The sequence below is a fragment of the Heterodontus francisci genome, chromosome 8 (genome assembly GCF_036365525.1).
Source record: "Heterodontus francisci isolate sHetFra1 chromosome 8, sHetFra1.hap1, whole genome shotgun sequence".
Taxonomy (NCBI): domain Eukaryota; kingdom Metazoa; phylum Chordata; class Chondrichthyes; order Heterodontiformes; family Heterodontidae; genus Heterodontus; species Heterodontus francisci.
In genome coordinates, this window is record NC_090378.1 from 7,172,182 (window position 1) to 7,198,729 (window position 26,548).

Here is a 26,548-nt window from a genome sequence, read left to right on the forward strand (position 1 = left end):
GCTGTCCTTACCTGGTCTGGCCTACATGTGACTCCAGACCCACAGCAATGTGGCTGACTCTTAACTGCCCTCTGAAATGGCCGAGCAAAACACTCAGTTCAAAGGCAATTATGGATGGGCAATAAATGCTGGTCTGTCAGCGATACCCACATCCCATGAAAGAACAAAAAAACCTCTATCCAGCACACTGTCCCTCATCTCCACAGAGCAGGCAAATATTGTTAGAAAACCTCAAAATATTTTTGACAGCATTCCCCCTCCCTCTCTTCCCCTTCCTTTCTCTTCCACATCCCTCTTCCATCCTTCCCTTCCCCTTGCTCCCTCCTTCTCTTCCTCTCTCTCCATTCCCTCCCCTCTCCCTCTTCCTCCTTCACCCTCCATCTCAATCCCTCCCTCTCCCCTGCCTCTCTCCCTTTCTCTCCGTCTCTCTCTCCCCTTCCCTCTCCCCCTCCATCTCTCCCTCTCCCCATGTCTCCTTCTCTCTCCCCCCTTTCTCTCTCCTGCTCCCTCCCTCTCTCTCTCACACCTCCTTCTTCCCCTCCCTCTCTCTTGCCCATTCCCTCCTTCTCCCACTTCCTCCCTCTGTCACCCGACCTCCCTTCACCTTTCACTCTCCCCCTCCCTCCATCTCTATCTCTCTTCTCCCCTCCTTCTCTCTTCCCTCCCACCCTCTCTCTTTGGCTCACCCTCTCCCTCCTTCTCCTGGTCCCTCCCTCGCTCCTCCTCCTTCTCCTCCTCTCTCAGCTCCCCTCGCCCCCACTCTCTCTCCCCTCCTCTGACCATCTCTCTCTCTCCCCCTCACTCTCTTCCTCTCTCTTCTTCCCTCCCTTTCTCCCTCTCTCTCTCCCTCCCCCCTCCCCTTCTCTCTGTCTCGCCTTTGGTCCCGGTTGGAGAGCTACTTGAGATTCCACACATTCCTCTTCACTTATCATTCCGTGTTTTAATCGGTGGGTTATTGGGATTAAACAGAAGTAATTGCTTGTTCTCAACTGGTGAAAGTAAACCAGCTCCTACAGACTGGGAGACATTCTTTCCAGTTAATTCCTTTCAGCCCCACGTCTGGCTTGAATGGAGAAAGTATTTGACGTTATATAAAGACTCAAGTCTGGTGCTTCAATATCTGATTCTTTGTCTCTGCACAATACAGATTGCTATATGTAAGTCTTTCACAATTTGGGACGAAACTTAGAGGGGGTATTTTGAGCATTACAACAAAAGGCTTGGTTCTCCCATGTTTGGTCTGTGCTCTAACATGAATGAGGGATTGTCTGGGTTTTTCTCCCTGACTGAATAAGTTCCCTGCTTATTTTACTGAATTGCTCCATTTATGCACAACTGAAATTCATAAATACTGTATTGGATTTGATTTAAATACTTTAGAACCCGAGGAAGCCTGACGATCTAGTTGTCAATAACAACAACTATAAAATGTACTTAACCTTTGTAGTGAGTTCATTGAAAGGTGACTGTCAGAGTCAATACTTTACTTGACAGAATGTCAAATTCTCCCTTTATTTTGTGGGATTTCAGGATTTTTTTTAAAACAAGTGCTTTGGTGCTTTTGTCCCATTATTACCAAAATCTTCTCCATTCCTGTCCTGTGACATGAGAATCATAAAATGTTACAGCTTGGCAGACTCAAGCTCATCGAAGGAGACATTCATTTACTTGCATTCCTTCCTCGTACCTTTTTTATCTTTCATGTATTCATCCCTTCTCTTTTAAAGCAGCAACAAACCAAGGCTCCTTCGACAGCACCTTCCAAACCCATGACCTCTACCAACTAGAAGGACAAGGGCAGTATTCGCATGGGAACACCACCACCTGCAAGTTCCTATCCAAGCCATAAACAACCTGACTTGGAACTATAATCGCTGTTCCTTCACTGTCGCTGGGTCAAAATTCTGGAACTCCCTAACAGCACTGTGGGTGCACCTACCCCACATGGACTGCAGCAGTTCAAGAAGGCAGCTCACCACCACCTTCTCATGGGACAATTAGGGATGGGCAATAAATGCTGGCCTTGCCCGTGACACCCATAACCCCCGAACAAATTTTAAAAAGATGCTTTGATAGGATCTACCATGTAGTAACAATTTCCTGTCTTATTTATACAGTATGCCTGCATTCTACCACGGTCCATGATGGTTTATCCTGTTTAATTTGTAGATTGCTGCTTGGTTCGTTCCCATTACATAACATCAGATGTTAGAACAGTTAAAGACCTATTTGAACTGAACAGAGACATGAAATTTTACTTTAGTCCCTTGTTTGGATGTACATTGTCACTTTAGTATGTAACTCATAACACCCTAAACAGAAATAAGCAGAATATACCAAAGGGCAGTTCCATAAATAAATTGTTTATTTTTTCCTCTTAAAAAATTAAATCTATGTACATTTCATTCCAGTATGACATTTTTTTCTGCATCCCAATAGAATTTGCTACATTTTTGATAAATAATGCAACATTGGAAGGATATACTGCAGGATTTGTAAGAACTGATTCTGTTTGCTGTGCTATGCATATTAGACAGCTGTAGCTTTAACAGAGTTGGTTACTAGCTGCCACATAACATGAGCTATTCAGCTCACATCAGAAAATAATGTGACCCACATCCAGCTTGTGTAAGCAAACCAACACAATTTGCTCAGGAAATCTGACCATTATTACATTTTCAATTACAACCATGTTTTCACACAAGCACTTGATAAAAGACAATACACTGCTAATGATACATGTTAAGACATTATATAATAATACAAATATACATCGCTTTGTTACAAATAGAACAAAAACTGGGAAAACTATGCTCCAAAATGAAGCTATCTCCTCGCTCCAATAAATTGAAGCTTTCATTTAACCTTGAGGGTTCACTGTTCCCTCAGTCTCAGTTGCCACCAAGGGCAATGCTGCACAGTGCATATAGGTATAGCTACAGTATAATAACAATCACTGACCAACCCCTCCCCTTCCCTTTTCGCATTGTTGCATGTATGATGTGTAAAAATTTTTTTTTTTTTAAACTACACAACAGCCCCTTTCTAAAACCCCAGTCTTCTCAAAAGCATTCACCAATTCCAACATTAAGTTGGAACTGATATGGCATTGAGTTGGGGAAAACATAGCTGGGGCAAGTGCAAAAAGGTATATAGATACGATTTGTGCAGGTTATTCATATAACCATGACAAAACCTATCTCTTTCAAAGTGAAAAAAGAAAAAAAAGAAAATAATTCCTGCTCCTTTAAGAGCTGCATTGCCATCCCATTTTGATTACATCCCTTTTTTCTAATTCATGCTGCCCAGTTGACTCTTCCTCTACCTGCCCATTCCTGCCTCATCCCAACGCCACTACCTACACAGCTCGTCAATCTAGGAACTTGTGAATGTCGTTGTGCAACATGACGTAAGGATTGGAGGCCTCATTATAGTGGGGGCAGTTGTAATTGCATCTACAGGACTGAATCATCATCATGTTCTTGGTGAAGGTCTCCCCATCATCGCAGCGGAAGCGAATGCGAACAGTTCGGGTCAGTTGGGGGGTGCAACAACGTCCATCAACACATGAACCACAGTGCTTGGAACGGTATCTCTTCACACTGGCACAACCCGCATAGGTGAAGTGCACCGCTGTACTGGATTTCTTGGTTCTGTAGCACTTCTTTCCTTTCTGGGATGGCAGGAGGTGCAATAAGAAAAAGAGGAAAGACAATTAGCAAATGTATGGATTTGTTCCAGATTAGAGTTACTTGAACATCATAGAGTCGCATGCTTGCTCTGGTTGTGGAGGAGCGGAGCTTACTTTAAGGTTAGGAGACGCCGACTGGTCGCAAGGACGGATTTCACAGATTCTTGTCTCTTTTCGAAGTTTGCAGTCAGGGTTGTCATTGGTGACTCTTGTGGAGATGCCTGTCCCACAGGTCCTGGAACACTGCGACCATTCGGTTGTCTGAACAAAACATTTGGGTCTCCAAGCTGAAACAACAGAAATTGGAACGAAGACTGTTTAGAAACTGGAGAGAAACAATGGTTTTTCAAGGCATTTTTACAAAACATTGTCCTGTTTCAATAGTTATACGCAAGGCTTTTATTGCCGTTTGACGCAGTTTATGGTGTACACCAACGTGAGTGTCTGCCTAAGAAAGGCTTGTACAGCTGGGCTATTGGAAAGTATCCATTTCAATTCATAACTTCTGGCAGTTTTCCAAAACCTTACTAACTTGTAAGCATGGCGCCTGTTGATGATGTCATTCCTGTTGCTGGTTCAACATGTACATTTGGATTTTTCAACCCTTTTTAAGACCTAATTTCCTGAAGTAGATGGTGGTTCAGAGATCATGAAGATCAAAGTTTAGTGCTTGCAGTAAACATTGGCAATAAACCTCAGGGAGTATCAATGCGTGCCTGTACAGTACAGCAAAAGGAATGACAGGCTCTCAGACCAGAAAGATATAAAATAATCTATAATAATGCTAGCTGGTGTAGACACTATAATGGAGAACTGGATGCACCTTACTATTGGAGCTATGTGCAGCATTTACAAATGGAGCTCATAAAATTAGGTGACATTGAATTAAGGTGATTGCCAAAAGAAGCAGAGGGGAAATGTGTTTTTTTTTTAAAAACACAGTGAATAGTTGGAATCTGGAACGCGCTGCCTGAAAGGGCGGTGGAAGTAGATTCAATAATAACTTTCGAAAGGCAATTGGATAAATACTTGAAGAGGAAAGCACTGGAGATCTCTGGGGGAAAGAGTAGGGGGATTGGGGTGAATTGGATCGCTCTTTCTAAGAGCAGCAAAGCCATGATGGACAGAATGACCTCCTTCTGTGCTGTAAAAATCGATAACTTACCAGGTAGTCTCTTGAGACCGCCTCTGAGTAGAGAGAGTAATTCATTGTTGTAGAGTGCTCCATTCTGCCATGGCTTTACCACAGTCTCTTGACTGAAGTGGTCCTCCGTGTCCTCAGCCTCCGACACTGCTTTGGTTCCGTCACAAACCCATTCCTCGCAGCACTGGCCTGGGACCTTAAGCAGCCGTGGGTTAGGGCAGCCCATATTGGGCAGTGAGAGTTCCTGAGGGCAGAGAGGGATACAGCCCACTGCTCCGTCGATACAAGTGCACTGATGCTTGCAATTGGGCTGAAAGATCTCCCCATTTTGATAAATTTTACTGTTGTACTCACAAGGTCTTCCTTCAGCTCTGGCTGTGAAAACACAAAGTAAATAGAAAGAACTTTAAAAAATAATTTGGGAACAGATGGGCCTCTCACATTCATTAAATGAAGACTGGTTTGTGCTGCTCACATATACATATATATTTAAAAGTGTGGAAATTCTAAGCACAGGTCCCTGGAGGCATGCAGGAACTGAACAATGGATTACTCAGGAATCACTTTCCCTTCAAACATCCAAACACAGTGAATTACATTCCTGACTGCTGAAATCACATGCCTTACTGCCAATAGATGGCCAAAGAACAATAAAACATAACCATACATGGTTTTAAAAATGACAGAACTCCTTTTTTTTTTGGACTAGACTAAACGGCAGGAGACATTCCCAACGGTTTTAATAAGTTCTGAATAAGCCACAAGAATCTTACCTCTGCAGATCCCCTGAAGAGCGCTGGGACTTGCGCCGAAATTACACTGCAGCCCCTTGGTGTGATCACAGGGCTGCGCTTTGCTGCAATCTTCATTTAACTGCTTGGCACAGACCCGGCAACATCCACAGCCATCCAGAACCAGGCTGACCCCTGGGGGGCACCTTGGCATCTCCTGAGGGCACTGACATCCCAGCGGGCAGGCAAATATCACCTGTGGGGACAAGGCAACAAACACACTGCTCAGTCTCCTTGCAATCAAGGTATAACATGGCGAAGCACTTAGCAGATACAAATACCCCCCCCAAAGACATCATAAAAGTTTTTTTAAAAATCAGTGAGGCCATTCGAGCCATCCTGCCTGTGCTGGTTTTTTTTGAAAGAGCTATTCAATTATTTCCATTCGCCCACCCCCCCCCATCCCCAATTGCCCTGCAAAAATAAAACCCCATCAAGTATTTCTCCAACTCCCCTCTGAAAGTTATTATTGAATCTGCTCCCATCACCCTTTCAGGCAGTTACATTGGTTTGTATATAAATTACAGAGGGTTTCTAAACGAGGAGACTCACCTTCACCATGAGCAGGACAGCGATGGCTGTAAAGTGGATCATTTTGAGGATGACTCCAAGTTCTTCTCTGAAATGGCACAATCTGATTTTCAAGGAGTTGCTGATCTCCCCTCTGTTGAATCTCTCTGTGTGTCTGTGTCTCTGTTTCCCTTTCTGTGTGTCTTTATGTGATTCTCTCTCTGTGTGTCTCACTCTCTCTGTCTCTTTGTGATTCTGTCTGTGTGTCTCACTCTCTGTATGTGTCTCACTCTCTCTTTGTGATTCTGTCTGTGTGTCTCACTCTCTCTGTGTGTCTCACTCTCTCTTTGTGATTCTGTCTGTGTGTCTCACTCTCTCTGTGTGTCTCACTCTCTCTTTGTGATTCTGTCTGTGTGTGTCTAACTCTGTCTCTCTCTCTGTGCCTCACTGTGTGTGTCTCTCTCTCTCTCTGCCTTACTCTCTGTGTCTGTGTGTTTCTTTCTGAGTCTGTCTCTATCTGTCTGTCTGCAGGCTGCTCTCAGTGGTTTTGCCGCTGGCTGCTCCTCTCCTCTCCTCTCCTGTTCTGTTATGTAGCTGCCGACCGAAGTTAAACCCTGGGCAGTCTGCTTGCCTCTGGCTGCTTTGTGCCGAGGCCGCCGAAGTGCTGCTGTTTTTATAAGCGACTGGACTGTGTCGGCTGACGTTCCCCCGGCTGTCTGGGGCTTGTTTGATTTCAGTAACAAGAATGTCAGGAATGTTTCTGGCGCGTTTTTCTCAGACACCGCCCCAGCTGAACAGGGAGAGGGGTGGAGAGAGGGAGAGAGAGAGAGAGAATTTCCAAGTTCTTCTCAGCTTTTCCCTCATCTCAGCCAAATTAAAACACCACCAGCATTGGAGCAGGAAATTGGGGGGAAATACTTTGAAGTTTGCATAATAAATAATTTACAAAATCATTTCGTTTTCACTACAGAGTGGGAAAGTTTATGGCTTCTATTCTTGGCCTCTTTTCCTTTTTCCCATCCCTCTTAAGTATTTCCAGATGAATTATCTACCACGACGTAACATTATTTCCATATTTGGTAGTGCAGAAGTCTGCCTTTTCCACATTTTTTTTGCCTGCCTTTCGACCACAAAGTATTGTTGACATCTCGAGACTTCTTTTAATATGAAAGGGTTTGATTGATGCTGCAGTGAGGGATCAGTTTGAAAGATTCCTCGCCTTGTATGATTTTGCTTTTCATTGCAGCTATGTAATTTACTGGGAGAGATTGGGGGGGGGGGGTGTTTGGGGGGGGAGAGTTACTAACTTTGACACTTACAAAGCTCATGTTATATTTTACACACTAAGGAATGCGGTTTAAGATCTATCACAGTCACATGTGAATAACGAGCCACATTACCAGGAGGGTTTACAAACAATTTAACGCCTTTAAGTGGCGGCTTTTGTTTCCGAAGAGTGATTCATTCAGAGATAACATGTAGCCCCACATGCACAAGATTGTGCAGTGAATGGTACTGGATCTGTGCTGGGACTGTGCTGGAACTGTAGTGGATCTGTGCTGGGGCCGATCTGTGCTGGGTCTGTGCTGGGATTGTACTGGATCTGTGCTGGAACTGTGCTGGGACTGTTCTGGATCTGTGCTGGGACTGTAGTGAATGTGTGCTGGGATTGTGCTGGTGCCGATCTGTGCTGGGTCTGTTCTGGATGTGTGCTGGGGCCCACCTATGATCTGTGCTGGATCTCTGCTGGGATTGCGAAGGGCTCACCTGAAGGGACTTAAATGAATACGTCATGTTTCTAGAAAGACCACAGTGATACTTGGAGACTCATTCCTCTTTTATTAAAGGGAAAAAAACGTTACTGAAAGCCTTTTTTATCGTGGATAAAATTCCAAGAATTTTCCTTGGCCGAAGATCAGATGAGGGTTACAGGCAAATTCAGTCTCAGGATGTTGTCAGGATGAGTTTTAACCTCAAATGCGTAACATATTAAAGATCTGATCAGGAATGCAAGAGCAATCCTATGGATTTGTGAGGCTGGTGCGGACTTTGAAGGGGTAAGTTTGCCTTTCCATTTAATTAGTGGATGTTGACTTTCATGTTCAAGATGAAACTCCGTTACACAACAGTCCTGTTCAAGCACTGCTGCAGTGTAAGAGACAGTGAATGGAGATTACCCTGTGCGGAATGGATCAATTCAATCTGATAGGAGGAAATGTTTGTTCGGATCAGTGGGAAACAAGACTTAGTAGTTCTATAAATGTGTTTGTCATTAATAGGAATGTTATTCCTTTTAATAAGCAGCGTTAATATAGAGTCTTTGTTGGGAAATCTCCAGTAATGCACTCTTGCTGATTGTCTATTATTGTGGAGAGGTGCGAAATTCTGTAGATTGTTCCCTTTAATGAGATTCTGAGATGTTCTGAAGTTTTCTTTGAAGTTACTCCCAGAACTCGTCGGCCAGGAAATACCAAATAAGCACATCTTAGTTCCGAGACAGTCTCTGTCAAGGTTCAGTGACGATGTGTTCTATACTTGTCTAATACTTGACGCTGTCTTTTGCCTTGAATTTTATTTTTTCAAAGTTATCAACTTTTTTTTTACACAAACTGGACAAGTTGCCATTTCAGTCCTGATTTCTGATGCGACTATTTAAATTCGAGATGATTTTTCTCTGAATGAATCCTGTACCGGATACACTGCCGGGATAGTTGGATCTGGTATGGTCCCGTTTGACTGGAGAGGGGAAACTCCAGTGCAGCACAGAGGGAGCCCTACACTGCCTGAAGTGCCATCTTTCAGATGAGACTTTGAACTGAGGCCTGATTTGCCCTCCCAGGTGGATGTAAAAGATCCCATAACACTATATTGAAGAAAAGCAGGAGAGTTATTTAGAGATACAGCAGTGAAACAGGCCCTTCGGCCCACCGAGTCTGTGCCAACCAACAACCCTACAGTAATCCCATATTCCCTCCCTACACTAGGGGCAATTTACAACAGCCAATTTACCTATCACCTGCAAGTCTTTGGATGTGGGAGGAAACCGGAGCACCCGGCAAAAACCCACGCAGACACAGGGAGAACTTCCAAACTCCACACAGACAGTACCCAGAATCGAACCTGGGTCCCTACAGCTGTGAGGCTGCAGTGCTAACCACTGCGCCACTGTGCCACCTGTAGGATAGTGCAGGAAAATGGTGTTGAATTACAAGATCAACCATTGAATGGCAGAGAAGGCTGGAGGGGCTGAATGGCCTGCTCCCGCTCCTATTTCTTATGTTCCTATCCCTCAGTCAATATCACAAAAACAGATAATCTGGTCATTATCACATTGCTGTTTGTGGGAGCTTGCTGTGCTGTCACTTGTACTGCTGTACTTATGTGGCTAATACTAATGTATTAGCCACGCATACTGGCTGTCACGTTTCCTACATTACAACAGTGACTACACTTCAAAAAATACTTCATTGACTGTAAAGCACTTTGAGGTGTCCGGTGGTCACAAAAGGTGCTATATAAAGGCAAGACCTTTTTTTCTGCTTCAGTAAAATATTGAGAATTCAGAAGTAGGTGTACTGTAGATTATGGTCAAGAAGGATTTAGAGAGGGTGCAGAAAAGATTTACAAGAATGCTTCCAGGGATGAGGGACTTCAGTTCCATGGATATATCAGAGAAACTGGGGCTGTTCTTCTTGGAGAAGAGAAAGTTGGGGGGAGATTTGATAAAGTCATGAGGGGTCTGGACAGAGTAGATAGACAGAACCTGTTCCCATTGGCCGAAGGGTCAAGAACCAGAGGACACTGATATAAGGTGATTGGCAAAAGAACCAATGGCGACATGAGGGAAAACATTTTTACACAGTGAGTGTTTAGGATCTGGAATGCGCTGCCTGAGAGTGCGGTGGAGGCAGATTCAATCGGGGCTTTCAAAAGGGAATTGGATAATTATCTGAAGAGAAAAAATTTGCAGGGCTATCGGTAAAAGGGCAGGGGGGTGGGACTAGGTGAGTTGCTCTTACAGAGAGCTGGCATGGACATGATGGGCCAAATGGCCTTCTTCTGTGCTGTAACCATTCTATGATTCTATGACAATCTTTCTGGAGGTGCACTTTCCAGGAAATGTAATATTATTGACACTTTTTTGTGTTTTTTTTCACTGTTTTGATACGTTTTCCATATCCATAAAGATTTTACTCTGCATCACGATAAGACAAAACATCATACAGTTTAAAGACACTGAACCTGTTCTCTGAATTTTATCGAGTGAGCAATTAAGACTTACAGACTAGCTCACCCACTATTGACTATCTGCTGCCAAATTCCACCTGCATATACCCACAAGCTATGAGCAGAAGCCAGAAGTAGCACCACCAGCAGGCTGGTGACTAGAGAGATCCTAATAACCACTAGAGGTCACTCATTCAGAAGCAGCAGCAGCCAAACCAAGTCACCGAGACATCTATCAGCAGCCAGACAAGTTTAGTCACTCAGACACCCACCCAAATAAAGAACCTGCATTTATATAGCACCCTTCGCAACCTCAGGATGCCCCAAATTGCTTTGCAGCCAATGAAGTAGTATTTTGAAGTGTAATCACTGTTGTGATGTCGAAAATGCAGCAGTCAATGCGCACACAGCAAGATCCCACAAACAGCAATTTGATCATGAACAGATCATCTGTCTTGAGTGATGTTGTTTAAGTGATAACTATCGGCCAGGACACTGGAGAGAATGCCCCTGCTCTTCTTGTAAAGTGCTATGGGATCTTTTATATCCACCTGAGGGCTGACAGAGCCTCTGCTCAACATCTCCTCTGAAAGACAGACCTCCAACGATGCACCACTCCTTCAGGACTGCACAGAAATCTCAGCCTAGATTACAAGCTCAAGTCTCTGTAGTGGAACTTGAACTCCTAACTCTCTGACTCCGAGGCAAGAGTGCGGCCGTTGTGTCATGGCTGACTCCACCATCAGTTAGCTAACCCCTTTCTCCTTGGCCATCCACCATCTGACCATTTGCTCCACATCATCAGCAAACAGTCCACAGGAAGCTGACAGGAGAGAGCTTGTGATGTCAGGGGAGAGGCAAGGGATGAGATTGGGAGCTGACAGTCCAGCAGAGAGTTCACGTCTCTGACTTGTGAAGAAGGCCACAGATTGTTATCGATGTGAAGGGTCATTCAATTCATCTTAATTCATCAATCCAGAGAGGTCCAATCCCCTTTCACACTGTAGCATCCAATAGTTTCTTAAATAATGCCAGGATTGTTGCTCCCACTGTTGCATCCGTCTTTTGAATGAGATATTAAACTGAAGCTCCGTCTGCCCTCTCAGATGAACATGAAAGATCCCATGACACTATTTCGAAGAAGAGCAGGGGAGTTCTTCCTGGTGTTCTGGTCAATATTTATCCTTCGATCAACATCACTAAAACAGATTATCTGGTCATTATCACTTTGCTGTTTGTGGGAGCTTCCTGGGTGCAAATTGGTTGCTGTGTTTCCTATATTATAACAGTGACTATACTTCAAAAGTACTCCATTGGCTGTAAAGCACTTTGGGGAAGTCCTGAGGTTGTGAAACGTGCTATAGAAATGCACGTCTTTCTTTCTTTTTACTGCTGTAGACGGATGACAATTCCGTATGTTGTCACTCTGTGTGTGAAGAAGAATTTCCTGAAATCTGTCTGAAAACTACCCTACTCTTGATTGATCTTCTGCCCACTAGTTCTACACCTGAAATTTTTTTGCTTTATTCATTCATTCACAAAATATGGGCATTCCTACAAGGCCAGCACGTATTAATCAACCTTAGTTGCCCTTGAGAAGGTGGTGGTGAGCTGCCTTCTTGAACCGCTGCAGTCCATGTGGGGAAGTTTACACCCACAGTGCTGTTAGGAAGGGAGTTCCAGGATTTTGACTCAGCGACAGTGAAGGAGCAGCGATACAGTTCCAAGTCAAGATGGTGTGTGACTTGGAGGGTAAATTGCAGGTGGTGGTGTTCCCATGCGTCTGCTGCCTTTGTCCTTCTAGAGTCATAGAGTCATAGAGTTGTACAGCATAGAAACAGGCCCTTCAGCCCACTGCGTCCATGCCGACTATAATGCCTTTACTAATCCCACCTGCCTGCATTAATTTCTAGTTGGTAGAGGTCACGGGTTTGGAAGGTGCTGTCTAAGGAGCCTTGGTGCATTGCTGCAGTGCATCTTGTAGATGGTACACACTGCTGCCACTGTGCGTCGGTGGTGGAGGGAGTGAATGTTGTGGATGGGGTGCCAATCGTCCTGGATGGTATCGAGCTTGTTGAGTGTTGTTGGAGCTGCACCCATCCAAGCGACAACAACAATTTGCATTTATATAGTGCCTCTAATGTAATAAAGTGTCCCAAGGTGCTTCACAGATGCATTATAAAGCAAAATAGGACACTGTTCCACATAAGGGGATATTAGGTCAGGTGACCAAAAGCTTGGTCAAAGAGGTAGATTTTAAGGAGTGGCTTAAGGAAGAGGGAGAAGTAGAGAGGCAGAGATGTTTAGGGAAGGAATTTAAAAGCTTACGGTAGCAGAAGGCATGGCCACCTGGTGTAGCAATTAAAATCAGGGATGTTCCAGAGGCCGGAATTAGATAAGTGCAGATATCGCGGAGGGTTGTGGGGCTGGAGGAGTTTACAGAGATAGGGAGGAGCAAGGCCATGGAGGGATTTGAAAACAAGGATGTGAATTTTAAAATCGAGGTGTTGCTTAACCAGGAGCCAATGTAGGTCAGCAAGCACAGGGGATGATGGGTGAACGGCATTTAGTGCAAGTTAGGACACAGGCAGCAGATGTTTGGATAACCTCAAGTTTATGGAGGATAAAATGTAGGAGGCCATCCACGTGTGCATTGGAATAATAAGCCCAGAGATAACAAAGGCATGTATGAGGGTTTCAGCAGCAGAAGAGTTGAGATAGGGATGTACGCAGGCGATACTACAGAGGTGGAAATAGGCAGTCTTCATGACAGCGTTGTTATGACCAGGTGAGAAAGGGGTCTAGGGGTTCCCTCTCAGCCTTTGCCTGGTTTGACTGTAACAGGGTTTAATTTTTAAAACACCGCGTTTTTAGCTCCGCCTCAGTGAATCCTTGTTCACTGCTCTCCAATTGTAAGGCAAAGAAATCAACCAGACATGTTTTCTTAGATTTAAACAAGAAAGGTGTAAGTTTATTAACATTAAACTCTAATTCGGTTAAAGACTATGAATACGTGACGTGACCATGCTAGCATGCATACGCGATAAACACACGCAGATAGAGACAGAAAAGTAGAAAGAATAAAGGGGAAAAGTTCAAGGCTGGGATTTATTTATAGTCCTTTGAGTTTGATGTAGAGTCTTTGATTACCGGTAAGTCTTTCGTTGGGGCCCAGTGCATGCATTAAAACTTGTTTTGATGTAGGAGACATTTCTCTCTTGAGGTTTAAATGACTTCAATGGATCCGGAGATTCATGAGAGAGAGAGAGAGAGAGCTAGCCAGGAGAGAGGCTCTCTTCTTCCAAATTCAGTTATAATCTGACCCAAACTGTGCTGTGAGCAGTTCAAACAAAAACCTGGGTGACTAGCTGTTTTAACTAACTCCTGCATTTGTGAATTCTCCATCTTAGCAGACACCCTGGAATGCTGGCTTTCTTACACATTCAATGTCTGGTGATCAAAATCCATTTGGGTTAATTGGATCGGGTAGCAGTTCTATTGTCTCTCTAGGCAACTGTCTCTTAGTATGCAAATTTTTCCAGCCACCGCTGATCTCTTTAAACAAGTCATCTCTTCATTCCAGCAACAGTTTAAAATTAATGTTCATATGATGAAATTAATATGCCTCATTCTTGGCAGGTGGGGTCTTCATGACAGCATGGATATGTAGTTGAAAGCTCATTTCAGGGTTAAATATGACATTGAGGTTGTGACCAGTCTGCTTCAGCCTCGGAGAGTTGCTAGGGAGAGGGTGAAATCAGTGGTGAGGGAGTGGAGTTTGTGGTGGGAAATGAAGACAATAGCTTCAATCTTCCCAATATTTAATTGGAGGAAATTTCTGCATGTCCAGAACTGACAACTGGAAAGTATTCCATCACATTCCTGACTTACATACAAACATACAAATTAGCAGCAGGTATAGGCCATTCAGCCCCTTGAACCTGCTCCACCATTTAAGAAGATCATGGTTGATCTGATTGTGGCCTCAACCCCACTTTCCTGCCTTCCCTTTGACTCCCTTGTTCGTCAATAATTTATGTACCTCTGCCTTAAAAATACTCAATGACCCTGCCTCCACCACTCTCTGGGGAAGAGAGTTCCAAAGACTTGCAACCCTCTGAGAGAAAACATTTCTCCTCATCTCTGTCTTAAATGGGAGACCCTTTATTTTTAAACGGTGTCCCCTAGTTCTAGATTCTCCCACAAGGGGAAAACATCCTTTCAGCATCCACCCTGTCAAGTCCCCTCGGGATCTTGTATGCTTCTAAACTCCAATGGATCCAGACCCAACCTGTCCAACCTTTCATCATAAGATAACCTCCCTCCAAACCACCCCCACCCCCCCCCCCACCCCCCAATCCCAGGTATCAGTCGACTGAACCTTTTCTGAACTGCCTCTAACACATTTATAGCCTTTCTTAAATAAGGAGACCAAACGAGTACACAGTACTTCAGATGTGCTCTCTATATACCAATACCCTATACAACTGTAGCAAAACATCCCTATTTTTATATTCCATTCTCCTCGCAATAAATATCAACATTCCATTTGCCTTCCTAATCACTTGTGCCTTGTAGATGGTGGACAGACTTTGGGGAGTCAGGAGGTGGGTTACCTGCTGCAGAATTCCTCTTGTAGCTATAGCATTTAGGTGATTGGCCAGTTAAGTTTCTGGTCAATAGTGATCCCCATCATGTTGACAGTAGGAGATTCAGTGATAGTGATACCATTGAATTAGACTCTCTCTTGTTGGAATCATTCCAATGATCTCCTGGCTAGCCTCCAAACTTGCATCCGCTATAGACTTGAGCTCATCCAGAACTGTAACCCAACTCAAACCAAGTCCCATTCAACAATCATCCCTGTGCTCGCTGACCTACATTGGCTCCCAGTCCGGCAATTCCTTGATTTTAAAATTCTTATCCTTGTTTTGAATTTCCTCCATGGCCTCACCTCTCCCTATCTCTGTAACCTCTTCCAGTCCTACAACCTTCTGAGATCTCTGCATTCCTGCAATTCTGCCTCCACCATTATAATTCCCTGCCTAAGCCTTTCATCTCTCTCTCCTCCTTTAGACACTCCTTTACAACTTACTACTTTGACCAAGCTTCTGGTCACCTGCCCTAATATCTCCTTATGTGGCTCAATGTCAAATTTTGGTTTGACCATTGATCCTGCGAAATACCTTGGAATGTTTCACTACAGTAAAGACACTAAAATAAATGTTGTTGCAGTTTAATTTAAAGTAACATGGGGAGGTGGTGGTGTAGTGGTAATGTCACTAGACTTGTAACCCAGAGCCCCAGGCTTATGCTCTGGGGGACCATGGGTTCGAATCCCACCACAGCAAATGATCGAATTTGAATCCAATTCATAAATCTGGAATTAAAAAGCTAGTCTAGTGGTGACCATGAAACCATTGTTGATTGTTGTAAAAACCCATCTGGTTCACTAATGTCCTTTAGGGAAGGAGATCTGCGGTCTTACCTGGTCTGGCCTATTTATTTATTTAGAAATACAGCACTGAAACAGGCCCTTCGGCCCACCAAGTCTGTGCCAACCAACAACCACCCATTTATACTAACCCTACAGTAATCCCATATTTCCTCCACCTACCTACACTAGGGGCAATTTACAACAGCCAATTTACCTATCACCTGCAAGTCTTTGGCTGTGGGAGGAAACCCGGAGCACCCGGTGAAAACCCACGCGGCCACAAGAAGAACTTGCAAACGCCGCACAGGCAGTACCCAGAATCGAACCCAGGTCCCTGGAGTTGTGAGGCTGCGGTGCTAACCACTGCGCCACTGTGTCGCCCTACATGTGACTCCAGACCCACAGCAATGTGGTTGACTCTTAAATGCCCTCTGAAATGGCCTATCAAGCCACTCAGTTGTATTTAACCGCTACAAAGTCTAAGAAAAGGAATGAAACTAGACGGACAACCCAGCATCGACCGAGGCACTGGAAACAATGGTAAACCCAGCCCTGTTGACCCTGCAAAGTCATCCTTGCTAATATCTGGGGGATTGTGCCAAAATTGGGATAGCTGTCATACCTTGCAGACAATATCCCAGCCACCACCATCACCATCCCTGGGTATATCCTGTCCCACCGGCAGGACAGAGCCACTGGAGGTGGTATACAGTCGGGAGGGAGTGGCCCTGGGAGTCCTCAATATTGACTCTGTACCCCATGACGTCTCATGGCATCAGCTCAAACATGGGCAAGGAAACCTCCTGCTGATTACCACCTACCGCGCCCACTCGACTGATGAATCTGTACTCCTCGATGTTGAACGCGAGTTGGAAGAAGCTCTGAGGGTAGTAAGGACACTAAATGTACTCTGGGTGGGGGACTTCAATGTCCATTCCCAAGAGTGACTCAGTAGCATCACGACTGGCCGAGTCCTAAAGGACATATCTGCTAGACTGGGTCTACGGTAGGTGGTGAGGGAAAAACATACTTGAACTCATTCTCACCAATCTGCCTGCTGCAGATGCATCTGTCCATGACAGTATTGGTAGGAGTGACCACCGCACAGTCCTTGTGGAGACAAAGCCCCGTCTTCACATTGAGGGTACGCTCCATTGTGTTGTGGGGCACTATCACCGTGCTAGATAGGATAGATTTCGAACAGATCTAGCAACTCAAGGCTGGCCTGGATGTGTGCACCACCAACAACACTCAAGAAGCTCGAAACCATCCAGGACAAAGCTGCCCGTTTGATTGGCACCTCATCCACAAACATTCACTCCCTCCACCAGCGATGCACAGTGGCAGCATTGTGTACCATCTACAAGATGTACTGCAGCAACTCACCAAGGCTCCTTCGACAGCACCTTGGAAACCCACAACCTCTACCACCTAGAAGGAGAAGGGCAGCAGATGCATGGGAACACCACCACCTGCAAGTTGCCCTCCAAGTCACACACCATCCTGACTTGGAACTATATCACCGTTCCTTCACTGTCGCTGGGTCAAAATCCTGGAACTCCCTTCCTAACAGCACTGTGGGTGTACCTACCACAAATGGACTGCAGCGGTTCACGAAGGCAGCTCACCACCACCTTCCCAAGGGCAATTAGGGATGGGCAATAAATGCTCGCCTGGCCAGCAATGCCCAAATCCCATTAACGGATAAAAAAAACGAACAAAATCTAAGCTCTGCAGTCCTGTCAGTTGTGAATGGTGGTGGACAATTGAACAACTAACAGGAAGAGGAGGCTCCACAAACATCCCCATCCTCAATGATGGGGGAGCCCAGCACATCAGTGCAAAAGACAAGGCTGAAGCATTTGCATCAATCTTCAGCCAGAAGTGCCGAGTGGTTGATCCATCTCGGCCTCCTCCTGAGGTCCCCAGCATCACACATGCCAGTCTTCAGCCAATCAGATTCACTCCACGTGACAGCAATAAAAGCTAATACTGCTAAAGACTATGGGCCCTGACAATATTCCGGCAATAGTACTGAAGACGTGCTCAGAACTAGCCACACCCCTACCGGTACAGCACTGGCATCTACCCAACAGTGTGGAAAATTGCCCAGGTATGTCCAGTGCACCAAAAACAGGACAAATCCAACCTGGCCAATTACCGCCCTATTACCGCCAATCATCAGTGAAGTGATGGAAGGGATCATCGACAGTGCTATCAAGCGGCACTTGCTTAGCAATAACCTGCTCAGCGATGCTCAGTTTGGGTTCCGCCAGGGCCACTCAGCTATTGACCTCATTACAGCCTTGGTTCAAACATGGACAAAAGAGCTGAACTCAAGAGGTGAGGTGACAGTGACTGCCCTTGACATCAAGGCAGCATTTGACCGAGTATGGCATCAAAGAACCCTAGCCAAACTGGAGTCAGTGGGAATCAGGGGAAAGGTCTCCGCTGGTTGGAATTATATCTACTGCAAAGGAAGATGGTCCTGGTTATTGGAGGTCAAACATCTCAGTCGCAGGACATCACTGCAGGAGTTCCTCAGGGTAGTGTCCTAAGTCCAACCATCTTCAGCTGCTTCATCTATGACCTTCCATCCATCATAAGGTCTGAAGTGGGGATGTTTGTTGATGATTGCACAATGTTCAACGACTCCTCAGATACTGAAGCAGTCCGTGTAGAAATGCAGCAAGACCTGGACAATAACCAGGCTTGGGCTGATAAGTGGCAAGTAACATTCACACCACACAAGTGCCAGGCAATGACCATCTCAAACAACAGCAAGTCTAACCACCTCCCTTTGATGTTCAATGAAATTACGATCACTGAATCCCCTACTATCAACATCCTGGGGGTTATCATTGACCAGAAACTGAACTGGACCAGCCACATAAATGCTGTGGCTACAAAAGCAGGTCAGAAGCTGGGAATTCTGTGGTGAGTAACTCACTTCCTGTCTCCTCAATGCCTGTCCACCATCTACAAGGCACAAGTCAGGAGTGTGATGGAATACTTTCCATTTGCCTGGATGGGTGCAGCTCCAACAACATTCAAGCAGCTCGACACTATCCAGGACAAAGCAGCCCTCTTGATTGGCATCCCATCCACAAACATTCATTCCCTCCACCGCCGATGCACAGTGGCAGTAGTGTGTACCATCTACAAGATGCACTGCAGCAACTCACCAAGGCTCCTTAGACAGCACCTTCCAAACCCGCAACCTCTACCAACTAGAAGGACAAGGGCAGCAGATGCATAGGAACACTATATCGCCGTTCCTTCCCTGTCACGGGGTCAAAATCCTGGAACTCCCTTCCTAACAGCACGGTGGGTGTACCTACCCCACATGGACTGCAGCGGTTCAAGAAGGCAGCTCACCACCACCTTCTCAAGGGCAATTAGGGATAGGCAATAAATGTAGGCCGAGCCAGTGTTGCCCACACCTCAGAAACAAATAAAAAAAATAATGCCAGGTTAAATTTGCTGTACCCTTAACAATCTTGCACACCTCTAAATGATCACCTCTTGGGTATGCCCTTTCCAGGATATATAGCCCAAGTTTCTTTCGTGCTTTCTCATAACTCAGACCCTGCCATTGCGAATCAGCCTGGTGGCTTTTCTCTACATTATCTCAAATGGTTCAATGTCCCACTTTCTTCCTTGTTTCTTGGTAGCCGGAGCTGGTTGCAATATTCAAGGTGTGGTCTGATAGAAGAACTCTAAAGTTTGGTCACTGCCTCTTATGATTTTTATTTTGGTTTCGTAGTTCAATGTTATATAGGCTTTGTTGGTTGCTGCTGATTTCAGCTGGTAACACTCTTGCCTCTAAGTCTGAAGTTTGTGGGTTCAGCTCCCACTCCAGAGACTTGAGCACAACAATCTAGGCTGATGCTCCTCGTGCAGTACAGAGGGAGTACTGCATTATCAGAGGTGTTGTCCTTCGGATGAGATCATAAACCAAGGCCTCCTATCTGCTCTCTTAGGTGGATGTAAAAGATCCCATGGCACTATTTCAAGGAAGATCAGGAGAGTTCTCCCCGGTATCATGGCCAATATATATCCCTGAATAAACATCCCTAAAATGTATGATCGGGTCATTATGACATTGATGTTTGTGGGAGCTTGCTGTGTGAAAATTGGCTGTTGGGTTTCCTACCTTACAACAATGACTACACTTAAAAAAGTATTGCATTGGCTATAAAGCCTTTTGGGATGTCCTAAGATTGAGAAAGGCACTATAGAAACGCAAATCTTTTTTGCTCTGCATTGGTTAGAAATGTTTAATATTATGTCTAATAAGGTTAACAGGTCTCTCTTAATTTCACCATAAGATACTTGAATACCATTTATGGAATCTGGGTGTTGTCCAATTTTCCTTCCTTTGTGTAGCACTTAATACTTGTTTACATTGTATTTTATCTGACATTATTCTGTCCAACTCATTCTATTCATTCTGTAATTTGCACTGCCCTCCTAGTTCAGTATCATTTTCAAATTTCAATTATTTAGGAACAGCAGTAGGCCATTCAGCCCCTCGAATCTGCTCTGCCATTCTATTACATCGCGGTTGATCTGCGCCTCAACACATTTAATCTCCTTTGCTCCATGTCCTTTGATAGTCTCACCCAACAAAAATCTATTGCTCTCACTGTCAAAAGCTCCAATTGCACCCCCCGCCCCCAGCATCAACATGCATGCTGGGAGGCAGGGGGGCACAAAGTGGGTTGGCATCAGGTGGCATGCCCAACATTGTCCTGTCCGCCATGTCATTTTGTCCATGGCGGGCACCGCAGGGATGGGATGTCCGCCGGGCGGCAAATTAAGCCACTGAAGCGGTCATTAAGGGCCGCCTCCCACCTACGCTGGGATTTAGGAGTCAATGTCAGAGGGGCCCGTCACCTTGTGGAGACACCACCAGGTGAAACCTTGCTGCCTACTAGTGAGCTGCGGGTGGGTCCCTCCTTTGGGGGCAATCCATGTCTCATAGAGGGCCCTCCCAAGGCGATAGCCACCCCCATGGCAAGATTCCCACCCCCAGATACCCCCACCCTCACCAACCGCCCCTGTAGTATATTGTAATAGCTGAGCATTTTGTTATACTGCCCTCTCTGCTGCCCTCTCTGTTGGGGAGGTGTAAATAAAGTTCATTCAATAGTGGCTGCTTGATGTGAGTCCACATGTTAGTCTTACTCAATGAAATACAGAACAATTGCCCCCACCCCTCCCCTCCAACCCTCTTGCTTGAGTCTGCCTGAGTGCCTCTGGTGAGCCCGACCCCACTTACCTTGGTTCCAGCGTCACCTCCTTCCTCACTGTTCCGGGCCTCCTGCAGTACCGGCAGTGGCCACTGGGCCCAGTAATGCTGCTGGTACTGATGAGCTGCCAGGCCTCTGATTGGCCGGTTGCTGTTGGCAGTGGGATTTTGTCCCTTAAAGGGACGGCGTCTCCAACGGTGGGCAGTTAATTGCCTGCCTGCCATTGAATTTGGACAGGGTTCCAATGGAGGGCAGAGGCAGGGTGGTCCCCTGACATCTGGCTCGTTGCCGGGTCCCCCATCACCCATATAAAATACAGCCCAACATTTCAGGTCGATGTCCTTTCATCAGAACTGTGAAAACTTGAAGAGGGAAAAGCCTTTATATAGCTGTTTCCAGCAATTTATTACAGTTTTCCAGCATCTGCAGAGTTTGGTTTTTGCTCTAAATTTGCAAACTGCTCACGTAGCCCCAGTGAGCACTTTTTAAATCAGATGTCGAAGCTCTTGTGTCCAGGTGGATGCCAGACAGCCTCCTCCAGACTCTGCTCAGAATCTGACTCTGTGACCATGCATAACTGCAAAGCAAAAACAGCTTCACAAATAATTGCACCTCAGCTTTCCCAGTGGCTTAGCAATTAAGTGGCCTTGTGTATCTGAACAGTATGGATCAGAAGTTTCCAGATTCGACCCTTCGTAAACTTGAGGTCATTCAAAACTCTGATGCCCATACCCTAACTTGCACCAAATCCCATTCCCCTATCATCCCTGTGCTCTTTGACCCACATTGGCTCCCGGTTAAGTAATGTCTCAATTTCTAGAGTATGTTCATGAGAATTTTCTACATCAGTGTGTATCTAGTCCAACGAGGAAGGAGGCATTGCTGTATCTGGTTCTGGGGAATGAATTGAGTCAAATGAATCAAGTGTCAGTAGGGGAACACTTAGGAAACAGCGATTATAGCATCATAAGGTGTAGGTTGGCTATGGAAAAGGACAAGGAACAATCCAGGGGAGGGCCAACTTCAAAGGGGTAACTAAGGTTGTGGCCCAGATAAATTGGAATCAAAGATTGGGAGGCAAAACTGTAACAGAGCAATGGGCTGCCTTTAAAGAGGAGATGGTTCAGGTGCAGTTGAGGTACATTTCCACAAGGGGGACAAATCCAGAGCTCCCTGGATGACGAAAGAGATAGAGAGTAAGATGAAGCAGAAAAAGGGTGCAAATGATAGATGTCAGGTGGATGATACAATTGAAAATCGGTCAGTATTTTTTTGCCAGTTCTTGAGACACAGCCCCTAAGCTTCAAAATTCACCAGCCAATCATCTACCTGCTTCCCTGTAATGTCATACCTCTTTTTTCTCTTTCCGAATGTGGGCTCCGCTGGTCGCGCTGATTCACGTTGCTTGGACCGAGCTCTCTCCTTCCTTCTCCTTGCTGTTTATGGCCTCGCTGGTCTCGCTGTTTTGCATTGGTTAACTGGGATAGTTTTAGTGTTAAAGGAATTGAGCGAGCAGAATTCTTGAGGAGAACATTTTTGGCCAGTATGTAGCAAGTCCAACTAGAGACGGCACAATTTTAGACTTAGTTTTAGGAAATGAAGCTGGGCAGGTGGAAGGAGTGGCAGTGCGAGAGCACTTTTTTTAAAGAGATACAGCACTGAAACAGGCCCTTCGGCCCACCGAGTCTGTGCCGACCATCAACTACCCATTTATACTAATCCTACATTAATCCCATTGCCCTCTCACATCCCCACCTTCCACCTATATTAGGGGCAATTTACCTATCAACCTGCAAGTCTTTGGCTGTGGGAGGAAACCGGAGCACCCAGCGGAAACCCATGCAGTCATAGGGAGAACTTGCAAACTCCACACAGGCAGTACCCAGAATCGAACCCGGGTCACTGGAGCTGTGAGGCTGCGGTGCTAACCACTGCGCCACTGTGCCGCCTATTTTGGTGGCAGTGATCATAATTCACTCATTTTTAACATAGTTATGGAAAAGGACAGAGATAGAACAGGAGTTAGAGTTCTAGAGTTGGGAGGACTAGCAAGGCAAGGGAATACACAATGGATGGTAGGACCGTAGGAAGTACAGAGGGTCAGAGGGACCTTGGTGTACTTGTCCATAGATCACTGACGGCAACTGCACAGGTAGATATGGTGGTTAGGAAGGCATATGGAATACTTGCCTTTATTAGCCGAGGCACAGAATATAAGAGCAGGGAGGTTATGATGGAGCTAAAACACTAGTTAGGCCACAGCTGGAGTACTGTGTACAGTTCTGGTCACCACACTATAGGAAGGATGTGATTGCACTGGAGAGGGTGCAGAGGAGATTCACTAGGATGTTGCCTGGGCTGGAGCATTTCAGCTATGAAGAGAGACTGGATAGGCTAGGCTTGTTTTCCTTGGAGCAGAGAAGGCTGAGGGGGGACCTGATTGAGGTATACAAAATTATGAGGGGCAATGATAAGATAGATAGGAAGAAACTTTTTCCCTTAGCGGAGGTGTCAATAACCAGGGAGCATAGATTTAAGGTAAGGGGCAGGAGGTTTAGAGGGGATTTAAGGATTTTATTGTTTCACCCAAAGGGTGGTTGGACTCTAGAACACACTGCCTGAAGGGGTGGTGGAGGCAGGAACTCTCACAACATTTAAGAAGTATTTACATGAGTACTTGAAATGCCATAGCATACAAGGCTACGGGCCAAGTGCTGGAAAATGGGATTAGAATAGATGTGCTAGATGGCTGGCAGGGACACGATGGGCCGAAGGGCCTGTTTCAGTGCTGGATATCTCTATGGCTCTAAGACTCAATTAGGGCAAGGTCAATTTTACTAAACTAAGGAGTGATTTAGTGAAAGTGGACTGGAAACAGCTACTTGAAGGTAAACCAGTGCCAGAACAGTAGGAGGCATTCAAAGGGGTGATTCAAGGGGTTCAGAGTAAACATGTTCCCACAAAGAGAAAGGATGAGATGGCAAAATCTAGAGCCCCATGGATGACAAGCAGCCTGCCTGGTAAGATAAAGCAGAAAAGGAAAGCTTATGTCCAACACCGACAACTCAATACTACAGAAAGCCGAGAGAAGTATAGAAAGTGAAGGGATGAAATCAAAACGGAAATTAGGAAAGCTAAGAGAGGGCGTGAAAGAATATTGGCAAGCAAAATCAAGGTGAACCCAAAAATGTTTTATCAATACATTAAGAGTAAGAGGATAACTAAGGAGAGAATAGGGCCCATAAAAGACCAAAAAGGTAACCTACGTGCAGGGGCAGAAGCTGTTGGTATTGCTCTTAATGAATACTTTGCGTCTATCTTCACAAAAGAGGGGGACAATGCAGATAGTTAAGGAAGAGGGGGTGTGAAGTACTGGATGCGATAAACATAGGGAGAGAGGAAGTATTAATGGGATTAGCATCCTTGAAAGTTGATAAACCACCAGGGCCAGATGAAATGTACGTGAGGCTGTTAAAAGAAGCCAGAGAGGAAATAGCAGAAGGTCTGATCATCATTTTCCAGTCCTCACTGGATACAGGTGTGGTGCCAGAGAACTGCTCACGTTGTACCTATTTAAAAAGGGAGCGAGGGGTAGACTGAATAATTACAGGCCAGTCAGTCTAACTTCAGTAGTGGGCAAATTATTGGAATCTATTCTGAGAGACAGGATAAACTGTCACTTAGAAAGGCACAGGTTAATCAAGGATAGTCAGCATGGATTTGTTAAGGGAAGATCTTGTCTGACCAACTTGATTGAATTTTTTGAAGAAGTAACAAGGAAGATAGATGAGTGTAGTGCAGTTGATGTTGTCTACATGGATTTTTGCAAGGCTTTTGACAAGGTCCCACATGGCAGACTGGTTAAAAAAATAAAATCCCATAGGATCCAGGGAAATGCAGCTTGGTGGATACAAAATTAGCTCAGTGGCAGGAAACAAAGGGTAATTGTTGACATCTGTGAGATGCTGCCAGACCTGCTGAGTGGTTCCAGCATTTCTTGTTTTTATTTCAGATTTCCAGCATCCGCAGTATTTTGCTTTTATTTTCAGGCAATTGTTGACGGGTGTTTTTGCGACTGGAGGCTGTTTCCAGTGAGGTTTTGCAGGGCTCAGGACTGGGTCCCCTGCTTTTTGTGGTGTATATTAACGATTTGGACGTAAATGTAGGGGGCATGATCAAGAAGTTTGCAGACGACACAAAGATTGGCCGTGTGGTAGATGGTGAGGAGGATAACTGTAGCCTGCAGGAAGATATTGATGATCTGGTCAGATGGACAGAAAAATGGCAAATGGAATTCAACCTGGAGAAGTGTGAGGTGATGCATTTGGGGAGGTCAAACAAGGCAAAGGAATACACGATTAATGGGAAAATACTGAGAGGTGTAGAGCAAGTGAGGGACCTTGGAGTGAATGTCCACAGATCCCTGAAGGTAGCAGGACAGGTCGATAGGGTGGTTAAGAAGGCATATGGAATCCTTTCCTTTATTAGCCGAGGTATAGAATATAAGAGCAGGGAGGTTATGCTGGAACTGTATAAATCATTGGTTAGGCCACAACCTGAGTACTGTGTGCAGTTCTGGTCACCTCATTACAGAAAGGATGTAATTACACTAGAGAGGGTACAGAGGAGATTTACGAGGATGTTGCCAGGACTGGAAAAATGCAGCTATGAGGAAAGATTGGATAGGCTGGGGTTGTTCTCCTTGGAATAGAGAAGGCAGAGGGGAGATCTGATTGAAATGTACAAAATTGTTAGGGGCCTGGATAGAGTGGAGGTGAAGGGTCTATTTACCTTAACAAAGAGGTCAGTGACGAGGGGGCATAGATTTAAGGTGATTGGTAGAAAAATTAAAGGGGAGATGAGGAAAAGTTTTTTCACCCAGAGGATGGTAGGGGTCTGGAACTCACTAACTGAATGGGTAGTTGAGGCAGAAACCCTCAACTCATTCAAAAGGAGTCTGGAGATGCACCTCAAGTGCGGTAATCTGCAGAGCTACGGACCAAATGCTGGAATGTGGGATTAGAATAGATGGATCGTTTTTCGGCTGGCACAAACACGATGGGCCAAGTGGCCTCTTTCTGTGTTTTAAACTTTCTATGATTCTAAGAGACTGGCAGCTAACATAAAAGGGAATCCAAAAGTCTTCTATAGGCATATAAATCGTAAAAGGGTGGTAAAAGGGGGAGTCGACTGATTAGAGACCAAATAGGGGATTTACACAGGGAGTCAGGGGTCATGGCTGAGGTACTAAATGAGTACTTTGCATCTGTCTTTACCAAGGAAGAAGATACTGCCAAAGTCATCGTGAAAGAGTAGGTTTCTGAGACACTGAATGGGCTAAACATTGATAAAGAGGAGGTGTTATAGGTTGGCTGTACTTAAAGTTGTAAAGTCACCAGTACCAAATGAGATGCATCCAAGGTGACTGAGGAAAGTAAGGGTACAAATTGCAGAAGCACTGGCTATAATCTTCCAATCCTCCTTAGATACAGG

At 45.2% G+C, this 26,548-nt stretch overlaps 1 protein-coding gene across 1 annotated transcript; it reads right to left on the reverse strand.

The window, feature by feature from the left end:
* Positions 1 to 2,343: 2,343 nt before the first annotated feature.
* Positions 2,344 to 6,843, reverse strand: ccn1 (cellular communication network factor 1). The gene is made up of 5 exons (XM_068036588.1): positions 6,179 to 6,843; positions 5,609 to 5,822; positions 4,857 to 5,210; positions 3,806 to 3,978; positions 2,344 to 3,673 (listed from the first exon to the last, which is right to left on the reverse strand). Exons 1-5 carry the CDS (start codon positions 6,218 to 6,220, stop codon positions 3,371 to 3,373), a joined length of 1,086 nt encoding a protein of 361 aa, XP_067892689.1. The 5' UTR covers positions 6,221 to 6,843; the 3' UTR covers positions 2,344 to 3,370.
* Between the last annotated feature and the right edge of the window lie 19,705 nt (positions 6,844 to 26,548).